This window comes from Neodiprion pinetum, chromosome 3, assembly GCF_021155775.2.
Source record: "Neodiprion pinetum isolate iyNeoPine1 chromosome 3, iyNeoPine1.2, whole genome shotgun sequence".
NCBI lineage: Eukaryota > Metazoa > Arthropoda > Insecta > Hymenoptera > Diprionidae > Neodiprion > Neodiprion pinetum.
In genome coordinates, this window is record NC_060234.1 from 37,404,956 (window position 1) to 37,431,699 (window position 26,744).

Genomic DNA, 26,744 nt, shown 5'->3' on the forward strand with positions numbered 1-26,744 from the left:
CGCTCGCCGACCAAGCAAGCTTTTACGACATGACAGGGCTTTGCGTTATCGCTCTACGGAATATCCAGCTACTCGGCGCTTGCGCATCGTTCGCTTTAACTCCGTGCGGCGAAGCCGCTGCGATTAATGGTCGCGTTTTACCTTGAACTTGTGTGGGTGACCTGTAACGTTATACGTCAGTTCGAACACGTGCTGCGTCCGACTTAGGCGCCCTTGTTGCTAACTAAGTTTTTCGAGATTATACGATCCTAATGTGTCCGTTTGGACAAAAGTACAATCCGCAAGTTAGCTGTAATTGCATATAAGTAAGGAGAGAAAATTAATTCACCAGTGACATTGCTGGACGCCAATTCAAATCTCATTTTATGCCAAAAGCAAGGATTATTGGCATTCAAAGTTTTTTTGTTAATTACGCCATCTGATCTATCGTACACACCGTATATGCGTACGTATCGATTATGTTTTTACGCTGCAGGTGGTCAACCGAGACGAATTATTCTTACAATTTTATTGATCCTCAATGCATTCGGAACTAAGTCGCGGACATACGCCTATATTTCATCAGACTCGGGATTGGGTGTAAAATTCAATACCGCTGTGCAGTATGCGTTCCTCCCCAGAGGCCGCCTTTTCCTCTACTTTTACTCTGTAACGATCAAACCCACGTTCGGTTGAAACGGAAGATTGATTCGAGAAATTTTTACCACCCTCAATTTTTAGACCGTAACTTGAATGGTTAAGGGGTCGGACGGAGCTTTTAGGGGCGGAAAAAGCCTTCGACGGAAATTCGATTTAACATGTTACGGAGTCGGTCTAAAAATCTTACATTCTTTGAAAAATCGAGCGTGCAAAACTTTCGAAGACGAATTATACGCTGGCTCGATTTTGTGTAATACTGTACCGGAAAGTATGCTTTGACACAAATTCGTTGACGATAAAATATTCTTATCGGCATTGCAGCTGAGCTGAAGTCAGTATCCTGCAGATAATTTTTGTGCAAATGTCAAAACAGGCTGCATGTTCGCGATATCCAGCAACTCTCGCGATCAAGTTATCTGCTGATACCGAGTTTCACCGATAAAAGAATGACTATCATATATGTTGGAGAATTGCCACACCCTCTCTGTTAAAGTTATTCTGTACACCTAGATCTGAAACCTTTTACATTACTTATACTTTTAGAAAATTTACAATTTTAATATAAGTCCACATCGTTTGATGCAAAATTCAACACCATCGGTGTAAATTGTGCTTTTTTCATTCCAAATGATGATAATATCGACACCAAAATACTGTGTGAACTTTAATGTAATTTTTATTCTCTCCTAACAATGTATATTCGACAAACGTAACAAATCGTCGCGGATAAATCACTGGGGCTGCAGCTCGTCAGTCGTAACCGGAAACCTCTGGCGGTTTGCGACCATTGTACACATCTGCGACTGGCCACATGTATAGGTACTCTCTCATTCATTTACTTTATGCTTTTACTTTATGTTTTCACTTTATCCCGTCCCCTCTCTCAACTGATTCAGAAAACAGCCGGCATAGTAGTGGATATCATATCGTTACTTCCGGGACCGGAAGTCTACTGACCTTGAAACCTTGCACGTGATTGTGATGATTGCAAACATCTATAAAAATGTAGAATACAATTTGAAGCACATTTTACGCAGTTCGTTAAACACTCGCTAGTTTTGTTCCGGAAATTCATTTAATTAACTGGTTTATTGGCTCGACTTCCTCCTCCCGCCTGGGACTCGTAAATTTGCATAATATTCAATTAGTTATTCGATCTCTCCTGGGAAGCTATGGGCTAGAGCAGGACGAGATACAAATATGATCAGATTTTGTGCAATTATACATTATATTTGTGTTATATCGCTCCTGAATATGACTGCAATCTGGTGCGTATCGGCTCATTCCAGAACTCCCTAATGTACGTAGTAGGTAAATGAATTTTGTGTACGATAATAATCTCTCTCAGTGTAAGCCGAATGGCTTTCTCCTACTGAGGAATGCACTGCGCAAACACATGTCGGCAATTACTCAGTGCAGCATCGTGATTTCGATTCTACTAATGCCTTTATCGTACAAGTTATGTTGCCATTGAGCCAGTTCGCAGTGGCTGATCTTATGCTGGCGGTAATAAAAAATCAGTCACTGCTTATGCCGGAATGGCAAATAGTCAGATATTTAAACTAGATTTACTCGTAGGTATGATAATTTGGATAGTCGACGTCATAAATGTATTGTCGATATAAATAAAATGTGAAATAACGTTGGTTATTGGGGTGTGAATCACAAGAAAATGAGCCATCGTGAAGATTAAGGTTTGGCGTTTGCCTGAATTGTCACAGAGTGCAGTCACAAGTTTTTTCGGGTATAACGTTGAACACGTTTCTGATTCGTTTTGATTGTTTTCACCTTGAGATCTATGAAAATTTACAACCGTTTGACAAAATTATACACAGTCAACTTAATCTAAAGTTATACAACGTCCTGAAAACTGAAAGAGATGTTAAACAGATTTATGCAAAGATTGTATAATAATAACGAACGAAATTTTTATATCATTTTTTTGTTCAAGATACCTGTGAAGAGAAATAAAGAGAGAAGAAATTTACGACTTATACATATAGTGAAAAAAAAGCATATAAGCCCACTGCAAACACACACACGCATACTCATGCAAATGTGCTCGAGTATACAACGGCCGCCAAAATATGGGCAAGGGGATCCCGTTTTATCATGAATTCAAATAATCGCAAATCGTTGTCGCGAAAATTGATCTCAAACTTTGCATGAAAAATTCCAAGTTTTTGTAAAGTTATAAAAGTTTACAGATTCAGGAAATGTTTTGAATTCACCAGGGTTACAATTGCTAAAGAACACAATCGTGAATTATACATATCGAAAGGAAACATTCGCAAGTATATATAAATAGTAAAGAAACGGATTTAATCCCAGCTATTTCTAACGGTCCCTATAATTAGAGCATATAATCTACACGGTGCCAAAACGCCAGGGAACCTTTCGAATAACAAAATTAGGCATTTATCAGAAACCGATTAGATTGAACAGCGCACACATTACGTCTAAGGTATCGCGGCTGGAATAAGGCACAATAATGAAATGAACGATATCGATAACCGATATCTTCAGAGTCAAGGTCTCAACCCTACAGGGATTGCTCGGGATTCCTTTCAGCGTCGCACGAATACTCTTTCGATTTTGCGCGCATATCTTCACCTACAGTTACAGATAAGCCCCCAAGGGAGGCTTGGTGGGGATGAAACGCGCCTACGGGGGCTGTGGGGGGTATTTTGGCTGGCCTGAGTTTCGAGTCGACGAAATAAGGAAAAGAATTGATTTTTCACTCACGACTGCACCGACTGTGAAAGTTTCTTCAGACGTTCTTCAAGGATGCGTGCCGGCTCTTCGGTGAAGGCAGCGAGATAGGCAAGGACGGGACCAGCGAGCGTTCGCACCTCGTCGGTTGCCGGTTTCAGTCGTTCACCCTCGGCCAGAAGCTCCTGCGATAATAGAAAACGGTGAAACTTAATGATCAAGGATCCGGTGAAACTGCACACACGATCAGCACTCCTCACTGCTTACACTAGAAATCGACTAGATTTCGTGTATAATCGTATTGTGCCCCAGTTGAACGTTAATTTGGGGGTTGGGGACGGGGACCGAGGTGGGGTCACGCACCTGCGGTACCTGGCTGTGCAAGTCTGGCAGCTCTGCCCTCTTTTCAACCGTTTCGGGGATGGAAAAATTAAATATCAGCCTCGTCTAAGAGCCGAAAGAATTATCACGAATTGGCGAAAAATTCCTCGGCTGGAATTACTTTTCGAAATATTTTTCCGTTCGATCTTCAAGTCGGTCTTCAATTTATACACATTCAAAATTGTTCCATTTTCGCATTGAAATTTCTCGCCCTTGATTCATTCATGATTATAATAAGAAATAACAATGTGAAACTCATTTTGAAATTACAAACATGATTGTGAATAATTTTAGCAGGCACAGGTGCTTAGGAGTGAAAATTGAAGAAAAAAAATGTAAGCTTCGATAAAAGACTGACGAAACTTTGAGGTCATGATTATGTAAAGAACTTGTCACTGTACAGACGATTGAATTAATTCCGCGTCACAATAAAATGCTGAACAGCTTTATCATAACTTATGTATACGGTTAATTTCTAAGAATACTCGCGATGACGTAACCCTCAGTTATACTGCACATCGAGTTTTTACTTTGTTGGTATAACATTTCCCGACGGTGACGTCATCAGCAGCATAGCTGTCAACCTCTGATTTATGTGCAAATATTAACGATTCTTTCGATTGTGTATACCAAAACATCGCACTGACCATAAACGATAAAAATACTCATTTCAAATCATGACTGAAAGGGAGATTTGATCAGAAACGGAATAGAATATGGTAAAATTATCGCTCAAAAATGACTATTCTCTCATATACGAACGAGGAAAGCATCTTTGTTAAAAGTGTGTGCGGTTGAAAGACTAGGCGTAATTTTTATAAATATAACATTTTCCCTTGGACATTCAATCTTATAAATCTTCCGATCTGAACAAATGTTCTTTGATTATCGTGATCAGCGGGTTTACTCTAGTGGTTTTGATCCTCACGATGCGGAGGTGAATAATGGCGATGTAATTATAATAATTGAATCGAAATATTATACTCACATCCAAAGACTTGGTTGTGTCTATGAGATGCTGTTTCGATCGGACGATGTTATCGATAAGTTTATTTCGTTCATCGTTGGCGTTGAGTCGTGCTTCGACCTGGGACCATTGCGCCTCGAGTTCCTCCCAGTGCCGAGAAAGAGCCTCAAGAGTGTTGCGGCGACCTTCGAGTCCGGAAACCAGATCACGCCATTCAAGAGTCGTAGCTGACAATTGAGTCTCAATAATAGATTTGTTTGCAGAATCGGCCTGGTCTAGAACCTCCCTTCCACGTTCGTTCAAGAGATCTAGCTCGAACTGTTGATTCTGTGAACCACGAACGTTGGAAGATCTATTTTAGCATATAGTACTCTCTACAAAAAGTAGTAATAATAAATAACGGAAATGGTCAGCTGCCTGCAGAAGCCTCATCCGTCATTCATCGCAACCGGTAGTGATATCACCGAGATTTTCGTCCTATAATTTTAAACTGACACGTTTAAAGTTGTAAAAATACTCGGCGATTGAGAAAACATTCACCACCATCGACGATTCGGGTCAAGGTTGCATAATTTGTTGCAAAGTAATATTCACGTTACATAAATACCGAGAGTGCAATTGGTGACAGATAAGGTTCTACTTATCTTTGATAAGTAAATTCCGGAATCGGAATTACTGTTCACGATTAGATGAATAATCAGGTGACACATACAGCTTAATAATATTCGTATTTCACGTACAAAAGTCGGAATGAACCTGAACACCATACTGTTAGCAATAATCCAGGTGCTGTGTCTCACCTGAATGTCGTTGAGGGCGTGAGTAATTTTCTGAATATTGAATTGCAGACCGGCCAGAGTGCTGACGGGATCATCGGAGAATCTGGTCCTGGCAATTACAGCTCGAACGCGTTCTAAAGTCTGCGAATAATCACGCCAAGTCTCAGCACCTTGTTCAAGACGAGCGCGTTGCGATTTCGCAGTATTCAAGGTATTCTTAAGCAGCTGAGTGTGCTGCTGTTGTTCCCTACTCAGCTCTTCCTGTTCCGAACTGTTCAACGACGGCCAGATTTTGTCCGCTGCCTGCTGTATCTGCTGTGAAACCAACTCCCGTATCGATGATTCCGTGCTGAAGTAGATCTACAACATTCAAGAGATTCGATGGAGGTTCAACATTGGTGTCAAGGAAAATAAGATACACAATAATGTAACTCTCCGACAGCCTATTATTGACAAATAAAAGTTTGCAGATAAATACCTTGTGCTCCTCCAAGTCGGCCAGTATATTTTCAAAGTCAAGGCCGTCCTTATCGCTCTGTAATCGGATATCAGCTTCCCTGACCCAAGCGTGCAGTTTATCTGTCAAAGCCGCGTAGTCAAGACGCATCAGTCTGTTAGTTTCAAGGTAGGTACCACGATCGTCCATTTCCCGAGGAAGCGATGTCATCAAAGAGGCAGCCTCGCTGAGCATCTCCTTCAGCGAACCAGGCATGCCCTCATCGTGGCGGACGGATTCCTTCAGGACGCGTATTCTCTCCAGATTTTCATTGACACTGTCGCAGAGTTCCTTGTGCTTCTTCAGTTCCGCATCAACGTTCGCCGAGTCGCGTTCGAGAAGCGGACGAGATTTAACGTCCTTTTCCTTGCTTTGAAGCCAGTCGAGAATATCTGCCAATTCGTTCGCCAATCGTCTGTGTTCGGCAGCGGCCAACTCGTGTTCTTCGCGTTGAGACTCGACGGCGCGTCTCAGTGACTGGAGTTGCTGTTTGAGGGACTGAAGTTGTTCGGTCACATTGTTTCGGTCGGCCGCTGATCCTTCGGCTGCGATTTGCTGCCCCTTGTCAGTAGCGCTAGCCAGAGTCGCTTCGCACTCCTGGATCTTTAAAATCACGTCGTCATAGCGTTTGATTTTTTCCTCAGTCGTCTGGCCGGACTTTTCAATATCTCTAACTACCCCAGTGTACTTCGTAATGAAGGTCATAATCTCTGTTACCAGAGCAATGAACTGTTGTCTGAGCAGAAGGAGTTGGCGTAATTTCGCTATCTGGGACTCAAGCGCTCTGATCAGGTCATCCTGCTGGCTCACAACGCCGTGAAGATCACCGACGTTTCCAGACTGCAGGTCAGCCAGCTTTGCTTTATTGGCCTTCAGGTCTCCTAAGATTCGTTCGTAAGTCGCCAACATGCCTTCTACATCTTCGGCGCGTGACCCTATCGGCTTGTTCAGTTCTTGGAGCTCTCGTTGTATGTCAGTCATGAATTGCACCGCTTCCGCGACTCTCGCAGCTGCCTCTTCAGCTTCGGCTATACTTGCCTGGAGGGCTAAGGCTCTCTCATTGATTATGCCAGCTACTCTGCGATGCGAGTCTTTCAAGTTCTTCAGTTGCTCACTAAGCTCTAGCTTATCGGCGTCGCTAATTGTCGGAAGGATCGATTTTCCTTGCTGCGTTATGTTCTCAATTTCGTCAGCGTACTCGTTCGCTTCTTTCTTTAGTCGATCGTACTGAAAATAATATCATAAAAAACATGCTTATCGTAGCAAAAATGATTGCGTAACTTAAAAGAGTAAAACGTCGCTTACCTTGGCCAGTTGTTCGCGAAGGACATCGACGCTGGTGGTACGGAGTTCCACGGACGTTGCGACCTCAGCTTCGTTGATCCATCGTTGGCACCTGTCCAAGTCATTTTCGAAGGCCTTTCGTCCTTGGAGAAGGTCAGCAAGGGCCGCCTGTTTTTCTTGAGCTTCTTTCTTCAGCGCGTCATACTCTTCGTTAACGGTATTCAATACTGCTTGAAGCCGACCGCGATCCTCGTCGGTGCAATCCTTAAGCAGCGCGTTACCTTGCTTAAGGACATCGTTGAGTTCGGTCTCGTTGAAGTTTGCAATGTCGGATTCAAAACCATGGTGCTGGCTGATATCTTGCTCCACTTTTTTCGCCTTCAACGGTAAATAGCCGCTGAGCTTCTTCAGGTCGCTGCTCTTCGCTTTTATCCACAGTCGAGCGCGCTCTAAGTCCGTCTCGAGCTTTCGTCGAGCATCCGCAGCCGCTGTGGTACCCGAAATTTCTTCCCTCAGAATGGAGCACAGCTCCGCCTGCTCACCCCGCAGTGCTCGCGAGTCTGACTCGAGTTGTTGTTGTTCACTGGTTTCCAACTCATTTTGCATGTTGCTGACCCTTTTTTCCAGTGTTCCAATAAGGACCTGTTTTCCCTCAGCCTCCTTGAGCAGTGCCTGTAATTTAATTGTCTCAAATGTCAGAAGGAATTGCGGAACTGTAGGTAACAATGTAAAGACGCTGTCGATTGTGCAGCTCTGCAATCAACCGCGAACCATAAATAATGTAAGTTTGCTTGCACGAAATTATTCAAGGAATCGAACGATTTATCATCTTCAGCCAGTCGGCGATAAGCGGCTTAAGCACCAGAATTCACAGATAAGCCGGCTTTCTACGCTCTGATTAATATCTATTCCTGCTCTAAATAATATGTTCTTTTGATCAAACGTCGTGAGAGAAAGCGAGAGAGATTTTCGGGCGTTACTATCAATGCCACACATTTAAATTCAAACTGATAATAACATTCTGTAATTAAGCTGGGGATGATCAATCGATGGATACACTATCATACATCATATAAACATTATCAAGTGGTGAAAAAAATGATTACAAACAGAAAGTGGCGCTGAAAAGTATCCCTGTAGGAACCTTCAAGATGTTCGAAAAAAGGTTGGTATTACTAATAGAAATTTGATATACTTGCCTTGAGAGACAGAAGCTTCTCATCGGCCATTTTGCTCTCGTAACCAATGGGCTCAGATGTTCTGGCAACTTGCTTTTTCTCAGCGACCCATTTTCTGTTTTCTTCAATCTCGCGTCTCGTGGCTTCAATACCTTGAGCGGTCATGTCCAGTACCTGGCTCTTGCGTTGAAGCTTCTTACCGATGTCACCGTACCTCCTTTCGACGGATTTTATCTGCTCCTCAATTTGCTGGGAGTCAAGATTGCTGACCGAGTCCATAACCAGGTCACCAAGCTTCTTGACTTCATCCAGCTTACCTGGACCCTGAGATTCGAATTCGGCGGTGATTTCTTGAACGGTGGAGATCTTTTGAGCAATTGTCAGACCACTGCCCTTGTCCACAACGTCTGCTCTTTTCGACAAATTATCGAACCAAGTCTGAATGTCCTGAACGTGAGATCTGTACCTCTCGATCAGGTCTTGGGTTGCCTGCTTCCCGGCTATCGCCTCGATCAATTCTCCCTCTAACTTGTTGAGGCCTGATTCAAGGTCATCGGTTTGACCGCCCTGAGCCGAGGAAAGTTCTGTGAGGGCTCGAGTCCGACGCTCTCCAACCCCAGCCAGTAATTCGTTCATCGCTTGAAGCTCGGTGTGTGCAGCTTCTGGCCGCAATTTTGCTGGTCTTGACTTCCATTCGGCGCAAAGAGCCCGCTGCTGGTTTACCCAAACGCTCAGGGCGTTCCGCTGATGGGCACGTTCCTCAAGAGAACCAACCGCCTCAGTGACTGTAGTCAAGTGCGTTTGCATCTGTGGTCACGGAATACGTTGGTATTAAAAAATTAATGCTTTGCGTCAGCATGAACGAATTGATTGGTTGAAATAATTTTCAATAAGACCGATACATTACTATAGCTATGGGATTTCAATCAGAACTGTTAATGTAGAATCAAGCCGTGTTAAATACGAACGAACATTATGTAAATAAAATAATTTACAAAAATGCGGTAATCATGAGAATATGTTCTTACACATAGCGAAATAAAAATAAAAGTGATGCAAACCTTGTCATACATGTAATTAAGTTTCGCTAAGAAGCCGCTGTGCTCAATAATATCTAGCAGAGCTTTCAGTCTTCCTGAATCCTCGTTATTTTTCTGTTTTGAAGGGTGAACAAAAACAAAAATTCACATCAAACATCATGCAAAAATAATCAGAAATAGATTAGCAACAAAAGTGCAAGATCCGAGTAACTTTGTTCTTGCTATCTCATACTTAATGCTGCACTGAATTAAAAAAAAATCTTATTTACTAGGATACAATACAGAGATCCTAGCTTCTATAACACTTCATGCGACAAAAAAATTAAAAACACAAAATCAACCACGAAATTATCGGTAACGTGCAAACAGGTCACGAATTATAATTCCATGTAACTGTTTTTTTCAATCAATTGCAAAACGATGACTAACAAATTGTAGCAGAATAAAAATTAGTCATCATTCAGGAGAAAATTAGCTGATAAGAACTGTACTTTTAAGCGGGTTGACCTAATCAAAACAGCGATAACAAATACGGTGCATATTACAGCTACGGAAACTCTACAAAACTTTCGGAAGTCATACCTGGTCTATGAGGTCTTCGAGCCGAGTTCGCACTTCGACTTCTCTAGCTGGAATTTGTACAGGTGGTGCGTCGAGCGGACTTCCGGGTCGAGAAACGCACGCAGCAGCGGCTTCGCAGGCTTCTACAGCTAAAGCAAGGCGCGCCTTTTCTGATTGCAATTTATTGTGAAGTATTCTCGCACTCTCCAAACTGTGCTGTGCATCCTCCAGATTGTCAATCGGCGCTTCCAACTCTTGAGCAATTTCCGGCTCGTAAGTGTCCAGGTTCTTCATTATGCTTTCAAGGGTGTTTTCATACTCTTGGAACTTCGCTAAAGACTCGGCCAATCGGTTCTTTATCTGAAGTGCAGTGCCCAGGAGAGCATTGTAGCTTTCCTGCACATTTTGGAGCTGCGTTTCGATGGTTGATTCGATCCCCGGAGCGGCTGAAACGTAGCGTTTTATCTGACCGGATCCTTTCGCTCTGAGGTCATCGAGTGTAGACTGATACTTTTGAATCTCTTCGAGCAGAACCTCGTGCTGTTTCATCTGCTCAATCGTCTGATCCTTGTTGGTGATGTATAATGAGTTATGAGCCATAAGCTGGAATGAGATTTGCAGTAACCATTTTTCAGTCTCCTGAAGAGCTGCGTGATAACCGTTGTACTCCTGGAGCTCCTCCTCAAGGAGTTGTTTCCGCTCCTGAACGTGACTACCCAGTTTCTCCCACCGATTCAGCAACAGCTTAGTCTGTTCCTTGGTGGTATTGTTCTTGGCCCAGCTGGATAATTCGTCAGCCTCGTTCAGCAGGTGGTCAAGGTCAGATCGTTTACCCTTCACTTCGTCTTGGGCATGCTTGGTCCTCTCCAGAAGTCTTTTCATTTCTCCAAGCTCACCTTTCGTCTCGGGAAGCACCTTGACGGATTCTTCAGCTTCGCTCAGCCAACTCTCAAACCGTGCTCGAGATTCTGCATAGTCCTCCCACCGACTTAGAACCGATTTCACTTGCGCCTGAATGCTGTTGAGGTCCATGCTGAGCTGCTCCCAGCTTGAACGTAAATCTGCCATGTCAGTTCGTAGTTGCTCTTGTTGTTCCGGAAGAGCGGTATTTATCGCTTTTGCAAACGCGTCTTGCAACGTTGATAGCAAATGTTGGCCCTCGGTTATTCTTGTTGCAACGACCTGAAATTTTCAACAAAAGTATTCGCAATGAACCCCTCCTTTAATACCTACTATACTTCTGAATTCAACATTTTTGGTACTTACACGTGTAGTTTCCAGCTTATCTTTAGCCCACTCGATATCGCCAACTCCAATACAGTCTTGGACAGAACCATGAGCAGTATGAAGCCATTCTTCGAGTTCCTTTTTAGCCTTGAGGAACTCCGTATGGTCGGACAGATTCTTCTCAACTTTGGATACGAGACTTTGTGCTTCTGTCAGCAGGGTCGTGTATGCTGATTGAAGCTGTACTGTTTTATCCCTGGCCCAACTACACGCGCTGACTTCCAAAAGAGCCTCACATTTATCGTTTAGGTCTTCGAGTATTGGTTTCTGACGAACTGCCTCTTCAACGATACGTTTGCATCGTTCCAGGTCTTCCGGGGTTTTGTTGTCCTTGGCAGACTCGTTGCTGACCTTCTTCCTGAACTGATCAAGCCAGTCCTTCATGCTATCAAACGCAGTTGTGAATTGGGTCCAAGTCACGATGCAGCTTGCCAAAGTACATTGGCTGTCACGTGACTGAGTCTTCAGTGATTCCCAGTCAGCGTTTAGTTGCTTAACGTCTTGCTTAATAGAATCTTGTCCTTCAGAGCCAGTAGTCAAAATGACAGAATCGCTCAGTTCCACTGCCATTTTGATCAAAGATTCACCTTCTGGCATGGATGCTATGATCTGGTTCACCTTTTGCTCTCGTTCAATGACCTTCGCCTTCTCGCCGTGAGTGTCACCGTGTCGCTGCAGTTCAACCTTGGCGCGACGAACCCATTCTACGGCTTCATTTTGAGCTTGGCGTAGGCGGTCATGTTCCTTCACTTGTTCTTCTAAGTCCTGAATGAAAAGATGAAAAATGAAATATGCGATATTCTGTGGATAGAATCTAAAATATGCCAAGTATTTGAATGCTGCAAGGTAAGACCATAGTTTACTTACACTGATTCTAGCAACCACAAGGGTCTTCAACTCCTCGTACTTTGCAATCGTCGCTTCGTAAGCGTCTTTTGGGATGCTTGAATCTTCGATCAGACGAGCTTTAAGGCGATCTACTGTCTCTGCATGACCATTTATGTCACGTTGCACTGTTTTATACTTCTCGAGGAGAGCTCGCTTCTCACTGAGGTCATTTCGGAATCCTTCTTCGGGCTGTACTTTGTGTTCGACCTCTTCAATCCAGTCAGCGATCAACCTATGCATTTTGTTAAGCTCTTCTAAGACACCAGCTCTTGTAGCGAGTTTCTGCTTCGCTTCTTCGACGTCTGCCAGTAGCTTGTCGAATTCAGTTTTCAGATTTTCAGTATCCTCCTGAATCTTTGCCGCACCGTTCTGCTCCGTGTTCATGATGACCTTTTCTTTCAACTCAAGCACATAGCGAAGCTTGTTCTGACCTTGTTCTAAAGTCTGACGAATAGTTTTGCAGGCATGCAACTTGTTGTTCACTTCAGCTAACGTGTTTGGTATCTCTTTACACTCTCCCAGCTTATCGCGTGTTCGTTCAATCCAATCTTCACATTCTTGGTAGAGGGTATTGTGTTGCTGATGCTCCTATTTACATTTAAAAAACCGTACCATCAGAAAATGGACTGACGCCTTAAATTAGAATAAAATAATTTCGAATTCTGATGTTTAAACTGCTCAACTTGGTATCAAACTTACCTGATAATGTAATTCCAATCTTCGCATAATTTCCTTTGCCAATGACAATAACGCATTGTATTTTGTGGTCAGCTGAGTAACAGCATTTGAGATTCTGGTATCAGCACAAGTTTCGAGAAGCATCTGTGCCTTCATATTAAGACGATCCAATTCTTTCTGCCAATCAAACAACGTCTGCAAATGAACCTGAAATTCTTCTAGTACAGTTTTCTTCTCTTCAAGGCTATCCTGTAGCTTGTTGTATGGTCGCACCAGCTGTTCAGTTTGCGTTAACCAATCAGAGGCTTCAGAAAACTGATCTTCATATTCAGTCCACTTGACTATACCAATCTCAAGCAGAGATTTGGTGCTGTTCAAGGAATCGCTGTGAAAAAAAAATTGATTAGTTCGATTATATTCAATTTACAATTTACGCTAAAAAAAAATTTCCAAGTCTAATACTTACACGTAATTATCGTACTCTTCTTGGAGAAGAGCAACTTCTTCCTCGATAATTTCTTTATCTTCGGCATCAGCCACTTGACACGCAGCGTTACCTTGTTGTAGAGCTTTCTCGAGCTTCTGTTGGCCTTCTGGAAGTTCACTCTCCAGCACTTTCAGCTGCGTGATCTTGCTAGAAAGAGACTCTTTGTCTCCAGTAGGTTCCGAACATTTTCCTAACCGTTCCTTCGCAACACGGATCCATTGAATGAACTCATTACCACTATCAATGAATGCTTGATGCTGTTCGACGGTTTCCTTCTGTTTAGCATACAATTCCTGGGCTTGTTTACTAAGCGTTTCGTATTTGATTGATATTTCTGTTGCCGGCGTTGCCTGCTGAAGATCCTCAGCCTTTGTCGTTACAGATTGAATCATAGGCTCGAATGCAACGATATCTTGAACGATGCTGTTCGTCTGGCGCAGATTGGCCTTCCTTTCACCGATGGCCAGTGAACTGAGTCCAGCCAGACCTTTCCTGGCCTTCGATACCTTCTGTTCGCAAACTTGCTGAAGTTTTGCCTCACGGTCGTTAATCCATTGCTGTAACTGCGAGTATGAAGAGCTATAATCGGCCCACTGAAGAAGGCTGGTCTCCAAGTGGACCTTAGTCGTCGATATCTTCTTCACCAATCTCTCCCAATCATTTTGGATTTCCTTCAATTGTGAGTTGATCTCTTCACGGCCGTCAGATCTCGTGTTACGCATCACTTTTTCGCCACAATTTACGGTAAGATGTACCAAATTTTGTCCATCTTCCCGTTTTCTGAGGAGTTCTTGTATTTTGTTCAGTCTGGATTGTAATTCATCCCGGCTGCTTGTAGAGGCAGCTTCGGTACCTTGGCGAATAATTTGTTTAGCATTCTCAATCCATGCGTGAGCCTTGCCGAGATTTGTTTCGTACTCTTGGTGTTGAGCAAAGTTCGTTTCCACCTTCTTAACGACATCCTTGGCAAGATTCACTTGTACTTGGTATCTGGAGTTCAAATGCCTTAGTTGGTTGTTCACGTACGTGTCAAGATGTGAAGATAACAACCCTGATGCAGTCTTATTGAATTTGTCTATTTGCTCTTGTCCCTTGAGCAAGTTTTCCAGTATTTCCTTGACTTCCTTCACCTGCTTTTCTTTCTCTTTCACGTTTGGTAAGAGAGCGTTCTTCTGTGCCTTTATTAAGATATCGAATTGTTGCAGCCAGTCACTGAGTCTCTCGTATTCGTCCTTATAATCTCGCCACTGACTAACGGTGGCTTCCAGTTGATCTTTCTGTTGCTTGATGTCTAGAAATGGAAATAATAAGAGAATGATTTAGAAAACCGATAAAAATAGGATTCACTCGTGAATGGCAATTATCGAAACCTATATTCAACTTTGAATAATATTTAAACAGAAATTAAAATTTTTCAGACGTTATTATTCAATGTGCTTTGAGATAAAATAGTTTTCAAAGAAAAAAAATAGTGTACCTTTGAATAGCCCTTCAAAACTCTCAGTGAGTGCACGAATGTCGTTTCGAATTACTTCCTGTCCTTGATCACTGGTACTTGCGCAGACCACTTCACCAGTGTGCTGAAGGTGTTCGACCAGCAATTCACCCTGAGCCTTTTTATTCAATAGACTTTCAAGTGGAGCAACAGCGTTTTCAATTGCAAGTTTATCACTGAGCGATCGTTGCTTCATCGATGGTATTTTTTCGCGAGCACGGCTGAGCCAGCCGATAAGATCATCGTGTGCCTCTTTGTAAAGACGGTGATCTTTGTATTGATCCTCGCGTTCGGAAAGAAGCGATTTGATTTTCTCAAATAGGGAGTCAAACTTGTTTAGAATGTCCTGTGCTTGTGAGGCAGCTAGGCTTTGTTGTCCGCTAGCTATCATCTCGGCGACCTTGGCCTTGAGACTATCGACTTCGATATTTTCGCAACGGACGCGTTCCTCCAAGGTCTTGATTCGCTCTAATTGGGATCGCTTCTCAGACATTGTAGACTGAAACTGTGATATTTCGTTAACCGAAGTCTGCATGTACTCTACGGTTTTATTAATCGATTGAATTTGTTCGAGTAAACCAGCCCAATTATTTATAGAATCGTCCAGGTTTGTCTTGGTTTCCAGCATTTTCGAAGCTAAGGCACTCCATTGCTCTTGGAGCTTGGCCAGAGCGTCGTTTATCGCCTGATGTCCAGGCGGTGCGGTATTCGCGAGTACCGTCTGGGCCAATTCAACGATGCCTTGAACCTTTGAGAATCCATCTTCCTTGTATAAGAGCAGGTCTTGGATGATTTCCATTTTACTCTCCAAGTCTTTCTGCGACGAAGCGCTAAGGTCGGAGCAATAAGCCAATTTGTTTCTGATGTCTTCAAGCCACTGCATACACTCGGACAAGTGATGGTCAAATTCTTGATGACTGGTGAAATACTGTTGCCAACGATTGTTGAGATCCTTAACCTTGCTCGATATTTGCTGATACTTTATTCCAAGTTCAGATATTTGCGAGGTCCGTGATGTGATGTTCTTGTGCAACTGTTGAGCTCGCTCTGTGACTGCGTCTATTTCAAGTTCCTTAGCCCTGACCTCACCCTGAAGAGCGCGAAGTTTCTCTGACTGATCTTTCTTTTCTTGCAGAGTTGACTTCAGATCCACCGCGTGCAGTTTGGTGTCGGTTTCGCGTAGCCAAGCAAAACATGCTTCCTTCGATGACTCAAATTCGTTCCACTGTTGAAGCTTGTTTTCCAACGCTTCGATAGTTGACTTTACAGCGGATACCAACCCTTCCCATTCCTGCTGAGAGGAGTCGATCTGCGAACGGATATTCACTTGTCCCGATTCCAATGTTCCAGGTATTACCTTTTCGCCCAGCGCTCGTATCTGCTGAACGCGTGGCTCATCCTCGGGAAGACTTTGCAGTAGGTTCTGCAGGCGGTCGAGATTCGTGTGCAAAGAAACACGTTCCAGTTCCGCATCTCCCCAAAGATTCACTGCGTTATGAGTGGCATCTAGCCATTCGTGGGTGTCGAGAACAGCCTTACTGTACTGCTGATGATCGCTCACTATTGCTTCATATCTTTCAACGAAACCTTGAGCACGCTTTAGGATGAAGGCATGTTTTTTGGAAAGTTCATCGAGGACATGGTCAATTTTGTCTGTGCGATCTGGAAGGCTGTCCGCTTTGTCGCGTAAATTGAACAGGTCTTGTTGATGAGACTGAGTCTCGTGCAGAAAAGTGCGATAGACTTGAAGCTGGGCACGTTTTTCATCCAAGGTCGTCTTCAGCTCGATTTCTGAGGGTAGCTGTGCTTCGACTTCCTCCAGCCACTTTTTGAATCCGTCGCTGCATTCATCAAAGCCTGACCAGCGTGAGAGTTTCGTTTGTATTTCACGATCTGTGGACGCAACGCCATCGTAGAGCGTTTCCATGGCTTGTTGGAGCTCCAGAAGCTGCTGCCGGATAATTTCTCTGCCCTCCATTCCAGTGGTAGGATAAAGGCGCTCGCCGGCTTCAACTGTACTGTTTACCAGAAGGTTGGCTGAAGCCTGCTGCGCCAAAAGCTCCTTCAATGCATTACTGTGTGAAATTAACTCCTGACGAGTTCCCGAAATTCCATCTCGAGAAGTTTGGAACTTCGACTGTGCGGTTGCCAGCCATTCTGAACAATGCTTGTAGTGCTCCAAGTAGGCCTGGTGATCAGCTGCTGCTTGTTCGCACTTCTTTATCAGTTCCTATACAACGAGACAACAAGTATTTAGAGCGGAACAAAGTTGAATTGATACAATGAATACGCGAATCATGAAGAACGGTAGTTACGTACCTTGGCAGTTGTTTGAATGGATTGGAAACGAGACGTGACCTGCTGAACGCTTGCGGAGAATCTTGTTTCCCCACTAATTTGTATAAGTTCCGAAGAGTCATCGCTCATTTTGTCAAACTCGGCTTCATTGTGGCGCAAATTCACGATCAATGACTGTAGAAAACATAATGATATTAGGGCGCGTTTACTTCCGGGATATTTATACTTTCTGTATAATCATAGTGTCACGAAAAGAAGAATTTCTTTGCAAATGTTAAATTTCTACCATTAAACCCACATGCCAATGCCATCTAAACGAGTGAAGTGAATTGATAAATGTCGTGAACATAGCAGTCGTCTATTGATAGCAGCTGGAAATCAAGTCGAATTAAAACAAATGCTTTATTCTCTAATGAATGACAGAAAATTCTGCAGGTAAATCGGGTCGATTAATCAAAGAAAGAAAAATTCAGAGTATAGATTTCGGAAGAGTATTCTTCACTTTGTAATAGGGACCATTTTCACCATCAGTATTTTCTTTATAGTGAACCGTATCATGTCACATGTCAAGAGTTACGAGGTACATCCTGTGAATGCAAGTCTTATTTACGAAGTAACAATGTGTCACGAGTATAGGGAGGTGGAACTATGTAAATCAACGTGTAGATTTCTTTAAAAGTGAAACCAGTATCTTAAAAATGGAAGGTACCCGTGTTTAATGCTAACTGACATTGTATAATAATATACCAAAAATTTAAGAAAATATGCTTGGATAAAGTTTGGTAAAACTCATGTAGGTATCTATTTGGTTTTACTGTGTACGTGACATATTTCTGGTGTATACCAATCATTAAATGAATGAATGTAAGCCTGCCTACTTTCTGGTTAGACTAATTTTCATACGCGTTAACATAGAGATAAATAGCCAGAAACAAAGGTAGCGAGAAAAAGAGGCATAGATGCTCCAGGCACGCCACAGTGCGATCCTCCTACAAGACAAAACAGAAAGACACAGTGATCAAGCCTGGAAGCTTTTCAACGACATGGGCATAATAACAAATAGGACCCACATTCAGAAGTGCAACAAATCGACGTTTGCCTATCCCTTGTCATCAAGGTGAAAAGCGATCATCAGTCTCTGTTGAGTAAAGACTATTGTCTATGCAGGGCCTAAGTATACTATGCCTATGACTTATACATCAAGCAATATCGGAATCAGCGCGTTGTTGAAGATTGAATCTGTGGATATATCCGTACTGTAAAAAGAGACTTAAAGTGTATTCAATGAATGCCGAAGATCCCACTTTAACGAGACGCCGATTCCGTGAATTTGCTGTGCAGTACAACAGGCATGTTTATTTTTTAGCAAGATAAATTACCAAGTCAAGTGGATACAGATACTATTCCACTTTTAGCGACACAAGTAAACTTGTTGTACTACACAAAAGAAAAATTTCGAAGCATTCCCGCCGACAACTGCCACCGATGAAAGCTGGAAGCTTTATTATACGAGAAGAAAGTAGCCTACTCAATGGTTCCCTGAAAGCAATGCAACGTGTAAGTGAGTAGTAATTGGTAAGATACTGCAACGAGCCCCAGCCCCTAGAGTGCCGATTCAAGCCCAACCAAGCTTCGGGCCCTACAGATGGAGCCAGAGAGTGTGATCTCTTACTTGATCGAGGTGGTCACCCAGCGCTACCAGTTCCGTCACATCTGAACCTCGAGACTCCGTTATTTTTTGCAGATCCTAAGACATTTCATTAGGTACGTGTGAAGGATTCTTCGTGCGTAAGCCATTAAAAGGGTATACACGACAATAACACCTAGTTATAATCGAGATTCATGCGAAGAAAATCTGTACGTTGACGTAAATATTCTTAAACGACGAATAAGTGTGCGTGAGTAATTATCGTGCGAAAAAATCTATTCGAAGCAAGCACTTCTTCATTCGCTTTTTTTTCGTGTTCTAATCTTACTGTTGACTAAGCGTGAGAAAAAGATGTTGAAATGGAAACGTCTTGCAACTTCCAATTTTTTGTCTACGTTGAGTGGTATGTGACTAACTTGCGTGGGGTTCTTTTTGGCAAATCACTATGTGTAATAATGTCGAATAACGACTCGCGGAATTCATTATCATGGGCCTTGGACATTTCGAACCGACAGCAAAAGCTGCAACAGTGTTTGTCTCACCTGATATTTTTCTAGTTGTTCCTGCTTTTCTTCGATTGTATTACGCAGAGTGTAATTCTTCAGAGAAGCTTCGGCTTCGGAGAGCCAAGCCAATAATCTGTCCAAAGAGTTTTCGTACTCACTCCACTGTTGAATTCGTTCTTCGATTCCGCGAATAACATCGCTCACAGCTGTGGTAAACTTTTTGTTTTCAAATCTGAAATCAAACGTCAGCCGACATCAAATCAAAATGCCACGTACTGGGAGAATGAACTCAGATCAATAGGTTCTGAGACTTTTATAACTGACCTAAGATTTGTCAAATCTCTTTCCATGGATTCCTGAGACCTTGGCGGAAGGCTGCCAGCGCTTTGGGCTACATGATCACTGAGGACACGGAGTTTAAGTTCACCTTCGCCTTGACTATCCTGTATCTCAATCACTTTGGCTAATCTAGCCTGTAAGACCGCCTTGTTTCCGGTGTAGTCAGTGTAATTAGCAAGTCTCTCCCATTGCTGCTTCTGATAATCTTGGTAGGCCTTCTGAAGATCATGGAATTGTTGGAATATCTCTAAGAGCGCCTCGAGGTTGGAAATTCCCTTCTGAGAGGCTTCTCCGAGTTTTTCGTACCTCTGAGAAATCGACTTTGCTTTCTCTTGAATGTCAGCTGGTGTTTGGGCACTCTGAGCCAAAGCATTTGCCTTTTCAGATATGGCTTCGATGATGCGTTTGTGGGCAAGGATCTCTTGATGGATTGTCTGAAGTAGTAAAAAGCAAACATATGTCATTCTAGCCACTACTCGCCAGCATCGAAAATTGCTTACCTTGTTCTTCAGCAGCTTGGATCGGATTTCTTGTAGCGACGACCAGACAGCCGCCGAGTCCTGCTTCAAAGTTCTTTCCATACTGTCCAGCCAGGCCAGCGTTTGTTGAAGCGTGTCCTGGTAACTGGACCATTGGAGCGAATGTGCATCTTGTTTCTTCTGTTGTTCCTTAATGCCCTCAGCCAATTTGTCCCATCGTTCACGTGCGTGGCGAAGTTCGTGTCTGATAACCTCTCGACCTTGAGCCGATGTGTCCGGAAGAATTCTTTCACCTGCGGCTGTCAATCCAGCCAGACGATGTTCAGCTTGTTCCCGCTCTGCAAGAAGAACCTGTAGGCGAGACCCCTTTGCTTCGAGGTTACCACCGACCTCCTCTTTTTTTAAACCAGCCAAATTTTGCTCCAATGGACCAAGCCAGGCGTTAACGGCCTCCAGCTTGTCCTGGAAAGCTCGGTGATCGTCGACGAGGGTTTGGCATCGATGGATCACTTCTTTACTCAGCACATGAAGTAATTGATACCTTCGATAAAATCAGTTACAAGTTATTGAAAAACAGTTTATATCAGGTACATTACTTATTATTTTTTCAAACCACTTGCTTACCTGTTACTAATCTGAGAAATCAATGGTTTAATACGATCTACGCCACTGGCGTGAAGAAGACCGTGAGATTTATCGACAAATTCGTCAATTTCTCGCTCCTGTTTCGCAATAGATTCACGTTTATCTTTAAAGGTACTCAGTTGACTTTCCTTGTCTTTCAGAGTGGCTTGAAGCTGTTGATCTCGGAACGCAGCTTCCATTGCACGGAACCATCGAGTGTGTGACTCCAACTGGTCCTCGAAATCTTGCCACTTTTGGAGCGCACCAATTTGCTTGTTCTCCACCGATTCTAGAATCACAGATACAGATACATATTCATTGAATTGCTTTAGCCTTTCACACACAATTGGTTGCGTTGACAGTATTGACTTCCAAACTTACCGATTTCACTCAGATGTTGGTGCAAATCGGCTTCCAGACTTGCAATTTCTTTATTGATGACTTCTTGTCCTTTTGGTGCGGTACTCTTCGAAACAGTTGCGCCTAGCTCCTTCAGACTAGCAAGACGATTAGCTCCCTGAGTTTGTCCGTCCTTCAGAACAGCAAGAGTCGCAAGTCGGCGAGTGATATCACCCTTTTCTCCCGTGACATCATTGCACTCCAGCAGTTTTTCGTGTTCACCGCTCAACCAATCAGTGAAACTCTTACACTGTGCATTAAACTGATTGTGTTTGTCGACACAGTCTTCCAGATTCTCCAACAGATCCTGTGACTTACCCACAATATTCTGGAACAGTTGCTTGATGGATTGCAGGTAGACATTGAGCGACGAATCTTTCGTTTGATCAACGAGTTGCTGAGCTTTGTCACAAACAGATTCCACCAAGGCCTGATGAGACATTATTTCTTGATGCATTATCTTGTGGTTTTGCAGCTGAGCTCGTTTTTCCTGTAAAGATGACTTTAACTCTGTATGTTGGTGCATGGCACGTTCCACATCACGGAGCCACGTGGTAAGTTGCTCTTGAGAAAGTGAAAATTCAGCAAATTGCATCAGGCATTGATCTAACTTTTGCATCGCGGATTGCAAGTCCTCTGAGAAACCGTCCCACACGGTTCTCAAGTTACGCAACTGCTGACGAACAATTTCTCTACCATCCGGTGATGTATGAGCGTACAATTTTTCTCCAAGGTCTATGACCGATTCAAATTTAGCATTTTCTTTGGTTCGAGTGTCGGCCAAGTCACGTATGTTCTTCTGCCTGGTTTGCAACACCGATAAGTCACCGACGATTTGACTGTGTTTTTTCAATTCCCTATCAACGTCACGAACCCATTCTAAGAATTGGTTGTACTTCTCATTGAAGATTTTGTGCTCCTTGACGAATTGTTCGTATCGCGCGACTGCTTCCTTTGCTTGATTTTTGATAGCTTGATATCTCGTTGCTTGTCGTGATATTTTCGTGGCCAATTCTGACTCACCTTCGATTGCCTGGCTTTTTTCAACAGCGGCGTTAAAATCTCCACTTTTCGCATTTATATCTTCCTCCAGTCCTTTCAATTTCTGCAGGTGAATTCGCTTAGTGTCTTCCGTACTCTTCAAACTTTGATCTTTAACTTGTGGTTCCATCTGCTTTATCCACGTTTCTAGCGATTCGACGACCTTTTCAAACTCTGCCCACTTGTCGAAAAGTTGATTCAACTTGTCTCGAGATTCGAGACATTTCTGGATAAACTCGTCCCACTTCAATTCGCTGTGTAGCTTCAGAAGAGGCTGCTGTCCTTGCAACGAAGTTTGTTCCAGTACGACGTTCAACTGGTCGGTAACCTCTTTCATAATTCGATCTCCTTCAGGCTTTTGTTGAAGTATATTTTCTATGAGGGCTATTTTTGCCTTTGCAGTGTCTCTGTCGATAGTTAAATCATCTGTGACAGGCGATGCCTCATTTACCAGAGTATTGATCCAGTCTCGCATCTTTTCAATCGATTGCAAGTAAGATTCATGGTTGGCCACATACTTTTCTGACGTACTAATCTTGTTTTCAACATTCTCCGAAAGCTGATCGTATGCGTCGATCACGTTTTTCAACATCTCAGCTGCGTCGTCATCTGACATGGTCGGAAGTCTGTCCTGAAGTTGTTGCAAGATATTTCTATGCACGTTCACATCCTGAGCGATTGTTCGGAAAAAGTGGAGTTCCAATTTCTTTTCTTGAAGGTTAGGCAAGAGGTGGCACTTTTCTGCGAGTTTGGTCTGAGCATCAAATACCCATTGCTTGACTTGAGAGTATTTGTCCTCGAAAGATGACCTGTGCATCATATCGCTTTCAATTCGCTTGTAAATAACGTTAGCTCGGTCCGTCAATGACTCCACTTGATTTCTGAGATTACGTAACTCCGTTCTAATGGTTTCTCGATTCTCTGGCGTGATTCTGGAATACAGAGCTTCACCAGCTTCTGCAGTACGATTCAAAATTACTTGACCTTTCTCACGTTCTTCAGCGAATCCTTTCAGTTCTTTCAATCGCGATTGATAGAAGGTTATAGCCTTTGGTCCAGAGATCTCACCAAACTTGTTCAATTTCTGTTCAGCACCTTTAATCCAAGCTTCGAGTTCCTTAACATTGACATGGTATTGGTCGCGACCTCTTGCAACTTCTTCAAGGCGCTCCAAATGCGATGATAAAAATTTCACAATAGCTTGATAGCGAGTGTTCAAGTGACCTACGTACTGGCCAACACGGGACTCTGGGCTCACTTTAAGAATGTCTTCGCCCAAGCTACTCAATTCTTTAATTTCCGCTTCATACTTCGAGACAATTGTCTGGAACTCAACTATTTCCTTGATTTTATTTTCAACATCAGTGAGAGTTACCTGAACACTACTTTCTATTCTAATTTTATTCTCAGTTTCCTTCAACCAACTCGAAACATTTTCCGACATCAGCTCGTATCGTTGCCACAGAGCAATATTGCGATCTAAGACTTGTTTTATCTTCGAATAACTTTTCTTCAGCGATTTCAAATCCGCAGCAACCTTGTCGCGTTCTGCCTTTAAACCGACCATTGTTTCCTTACTCTCCACTGACTCCAACAACTTTAATGAATTATCCACGTCAGCTTTACGGGATTCGCAATCAGATATTCCCGTCTCTACATCAATGAGCGAAGCCATCTTTACCTCAAGATTATACCGATCACTACTTTGCTCCGGTTCACACCAAGCTACCTTTTCTTTATGTGTGGCCACCATGCGTTGCAGGGCTCCAAATTTCTCGTGATACAACTTTGTCAAGAAGGCTACCAGAGTGGCGCTTACCTTATCAGCATGACTGGCCACACCGTCATGACGTTGCTGTAGTGCTTGAAGTTCCTTAGGTAACGTAGACTTGGAAATAGCTGGATATTCCGAGGACATGTCTGTTACCTTTTTCTCTACGGCAGAAAGAGCATTGTTGGCTTGTTCCAATTCGCCTTTTAGCGCTTGGCATTTGTTGATCCTTGCAAGAATCTTCGTGTTTTCACCCGTTAGATCATCGCACTTAATAATGTCTTCACGAATTTTCGAAATCGCCTCTCCAGATCGCTTTAGTTCTTCTCGAATATTCTTCTCTTTTTCATGGAATGACGAAGTCACGGACTCCAGTTTATCTGCTGACTCCTTGACGACCCTGAATTGATCGTCCAACAAATCACTGAGGGACTTCAGTGTGGGTATACTTGCATTGTTATTCATTTTCGATAATTGGGCAGTCTTCGCTGCAATGCCTTGTCGGAGTAATTGGTGAGCCGGCAATTCGTCGCGATACCTGGCAAGCTTCAGTTGCCCATTTTCAGCATCAGATAAATTTTTGCAGGCACTCATCAATGCTTCATTTGTGTCACTCAACCACCTCGATAATTCGTACTTTGCTTCATCAATTTGCTTCCATATGATCACCTGAGTTTCGTAAATCTGAGTCTTCTCCACGACGTTTGTATACGCGTCCTGATACTGCTTGCGCATTTTTGCGAGGTCTTTTTCTATAAGCTCAGACTTAAAGTTTGGCATTAGTGACGCTTCCTTGATTAACTGCTGCGCTTTGTTGTCCATTTTCTCCAAGGATTGCTTTCCCTTCTTCAGCATATCAGCGGCTTTCTTATGCTTGTCAAGAGCAGCGCTTGCTTGCGTTATATCATTTGGCACTTCCTGTATAGATTGGCACAATGTTTTTGATTGTTTAAGATGGCTGGATAGCTTCTTTTTAGCTTCTAAAAATTGCTTCCAACCACCATCCATATCGGCATATTTATTCTTCTGCTCTCTCAATAGCTCATTAACTTTCTCCCAGTTGGCATCTGTCGAAGATAAGACAACCTGGATATTAGTCACAGCTCTCTGATCCTCTTTCATCAGGGTATTTCCCTCACGATGCAGAGTTTCCTTTTCCGGTTCACGTTGCTGATGATCAGCGATTAGTTGCTCAATCTGCTCAACCGCTGGAGCCAACTTTTCGCAGGTATCAACCTTCATGGTGATATCCTGGAGTGTGGTTTGTGTTCTGGTAATTTCCTCTGTTAAAATTTGCTGCGTTTTTCTGAAGTTATCCCAACGGGCACTCAAATTTTCCAGTTTGTCACGCTTCGTAGCGAGTTCAGTCTGCAGAGTGACAGCCTTGGCTTCAAGTTCATGCACCAAAGCGGAAGCTGTCAGCGGTTTCTCCAATTTATCGCGCACTTGCACACCCATCGAAGTGTCCACCTGGGGTACTTGTACCTTCCAAGTGTTAATCTTAGTCGACATCGTCTGCAATTCTGATGTCAACCTTTCCAAGTCAGATACAGTTGGTTTATGGGCATCGACTTGATACTTACTGTGACTCAACTGGGCACTCGTGTCTGCGTGCCAGCTCAAAAGTTCCGCCCATTTTTCGAGTCCTTTCTTTTTCTGATTCAGATCGTCCTCAAGAGCCTGGTACTTCGTAGCTAGAGAGGAATAAAGTTCATTCAGCGCTGCCACTTCTTCCGGTGAGCTTTGTTCCGAAAGATGCTTTACCTCTTCGTAAATGCCAGCAAAGCTGGGCTGCTTGTCAGAATGTTCCTGCAAATACGCGTGGACTGCTTGCAGGTTCGTGTCGACATTATCAGCGTTCACATCGCTGATCTCAGCTATGTTTGCTCTCAGTCTTGACATCCAGTTGTCAAAGTCTGTCAGTTTAATCTGGAACTCTTGTCGGGCAAGTAAAGCGTCTGATACTTGGTTTATCTGGCCTCTGACAATGTCAGCTAGCTTATTCACGCGAGCCTTCATCTCAACCACCCGTCCCTTCAAATTAGTTGCACCTTCCAACGCCAGGCCATGACTGATGTGATCTGAGACCTGCGTCAGAGATATCAATTGGGCTTGCCTGTCGGATATGTCCTTGTTGAATTCCTTCAAACGAGCAAGTTCTCGTTCTAATTTCACCGTCTCCGGCGTCTTTACGTTCGGCTCCTCCAAAGATCCCTTCTCGCTAACCTGCAGCCAAGAGTCAAATTCCTTTGCCTCTGATTCAAACGTGTTCCAGGACGATACTAGTTTGTCCAGTTTAGTTGCTGTTTGGATGGCTACATCGTGGACGGAGTTCCACCGAGTATGAACAGCATCCACCTCGTCAGGTGCGACTGTTCTACCCGCGATCTGTTGGCTAAGTACCCACAGTTCTTGGACCTGTGGAAGCTGCTCCTCGCATTGTTTTTCGAAAGCCTTTGCCGTTGACAGCATTTCGGTTGCCTGTGCAAGCGTGGACGGTTTCGAGCCGATCGTAGCTGCTTTGATCTCGGCCTGTTCTACCCAAGGCTTGAGCTGCTGAATACCAACTTCATATTCTTTCCATGTAGCCAAATTGCGACCAGCCATTTCCTTTTGGTAGACGATACTTTTGTTCAAAGAATTCGCAGCTTCTTGAAGTTCTATAATTTCCGCACGTAATTTCTTCGCCTCAAGATTGTCCTTGTCATCTGTAAATGTAAAAGAGAATCAGTTACCGTGTATATACTTGTTTCATAACAATTACTAC

General features: G+C 43.3%; 1 protein-coding gene across 6 annotated transcripts in view; it reads right to left on the minus strand.

The window, feature by feature from the left end:
• Msp300 (Muscle-specific protein 300 kDa) overlaps positions 1-26,744 on the minus strand; it is a 137,750-nt gene that overhangs the window by 57,136 nt on the left and 53,870 nt on the right. For 3 of the 6 annotated variants that reach the window (XM_046618534.2, XM_046618533.1, XM_046618536.1), the window contains 20 exons: positions 21,148-26,685; positions 20,767-21,055; positions 20,164-20,683; positions 19,649-20,097; positions 19,361-19,556; positions 18,843-18,917; positions 17,192-17,344; positions 14,855-17,102; positions 13,357-14,668; positions 12,912-13,275; positions 12,192-12,800; positions 11,304-12,089; positions 10,059-11,219; positions 9,498-9,590; positions 8,458-9,243; positions 7,280-7,930; positions 5,957-7,201; positions 5,500-5,838; positions 4,721-5,026; positions 3,385-3,536 (listed from right to left, as the gene is read on the minus strand). In XM_046618534.2, coding sequence (XP_046474490.1) covers positions 3,385-3,536; positions 4,721-5,026; positions 5,500-5,838; positions 5,957-7,201; positions 7,280-7,930; positions 8,458-9,243; positions 9,498-9,590; positions 10,059-11,219; positions 11,304-12,089; positions 12,192-12,800; positions 12,912-13,275; positions 13,357-14,668; positions 14,855-17,102; positions 17,192-17,344; positions 18,843-18,917; positions 19,361-19,556; positions 19,649-20,097; positions 20,164-20,683; positions 20,767-21,055; positions 21,148-26,685 — 17,272 coding nt within the window. The remainder of the gene's footprint in view (positions 1-3,384; positions 3,537-4,720; positions 5,027-5,499; positions 5,839-5,956; positions 7,202-7,279; positions 7,931-8,457; positions 9,244-9,497; positions 9,591-10,058; positions 11,220-11,303; positions 12,090-12,191; positions 12,801-12,911; positions 13,276-13,356; positions 14,669-14,854; positions 17,103-17,191; positions 17,345-18,842; positions 18,918-19,360; positions 19,557-19,648; positions 20,098-20,163; positions 20,684-20,766; positions 21,056-21,147; positions 26,686-26,744) is intronic. The other 3 variants (XM_046618537.1, XM_046618539.2, XM_046618538.1) reach the window with 2 other exon arrangements.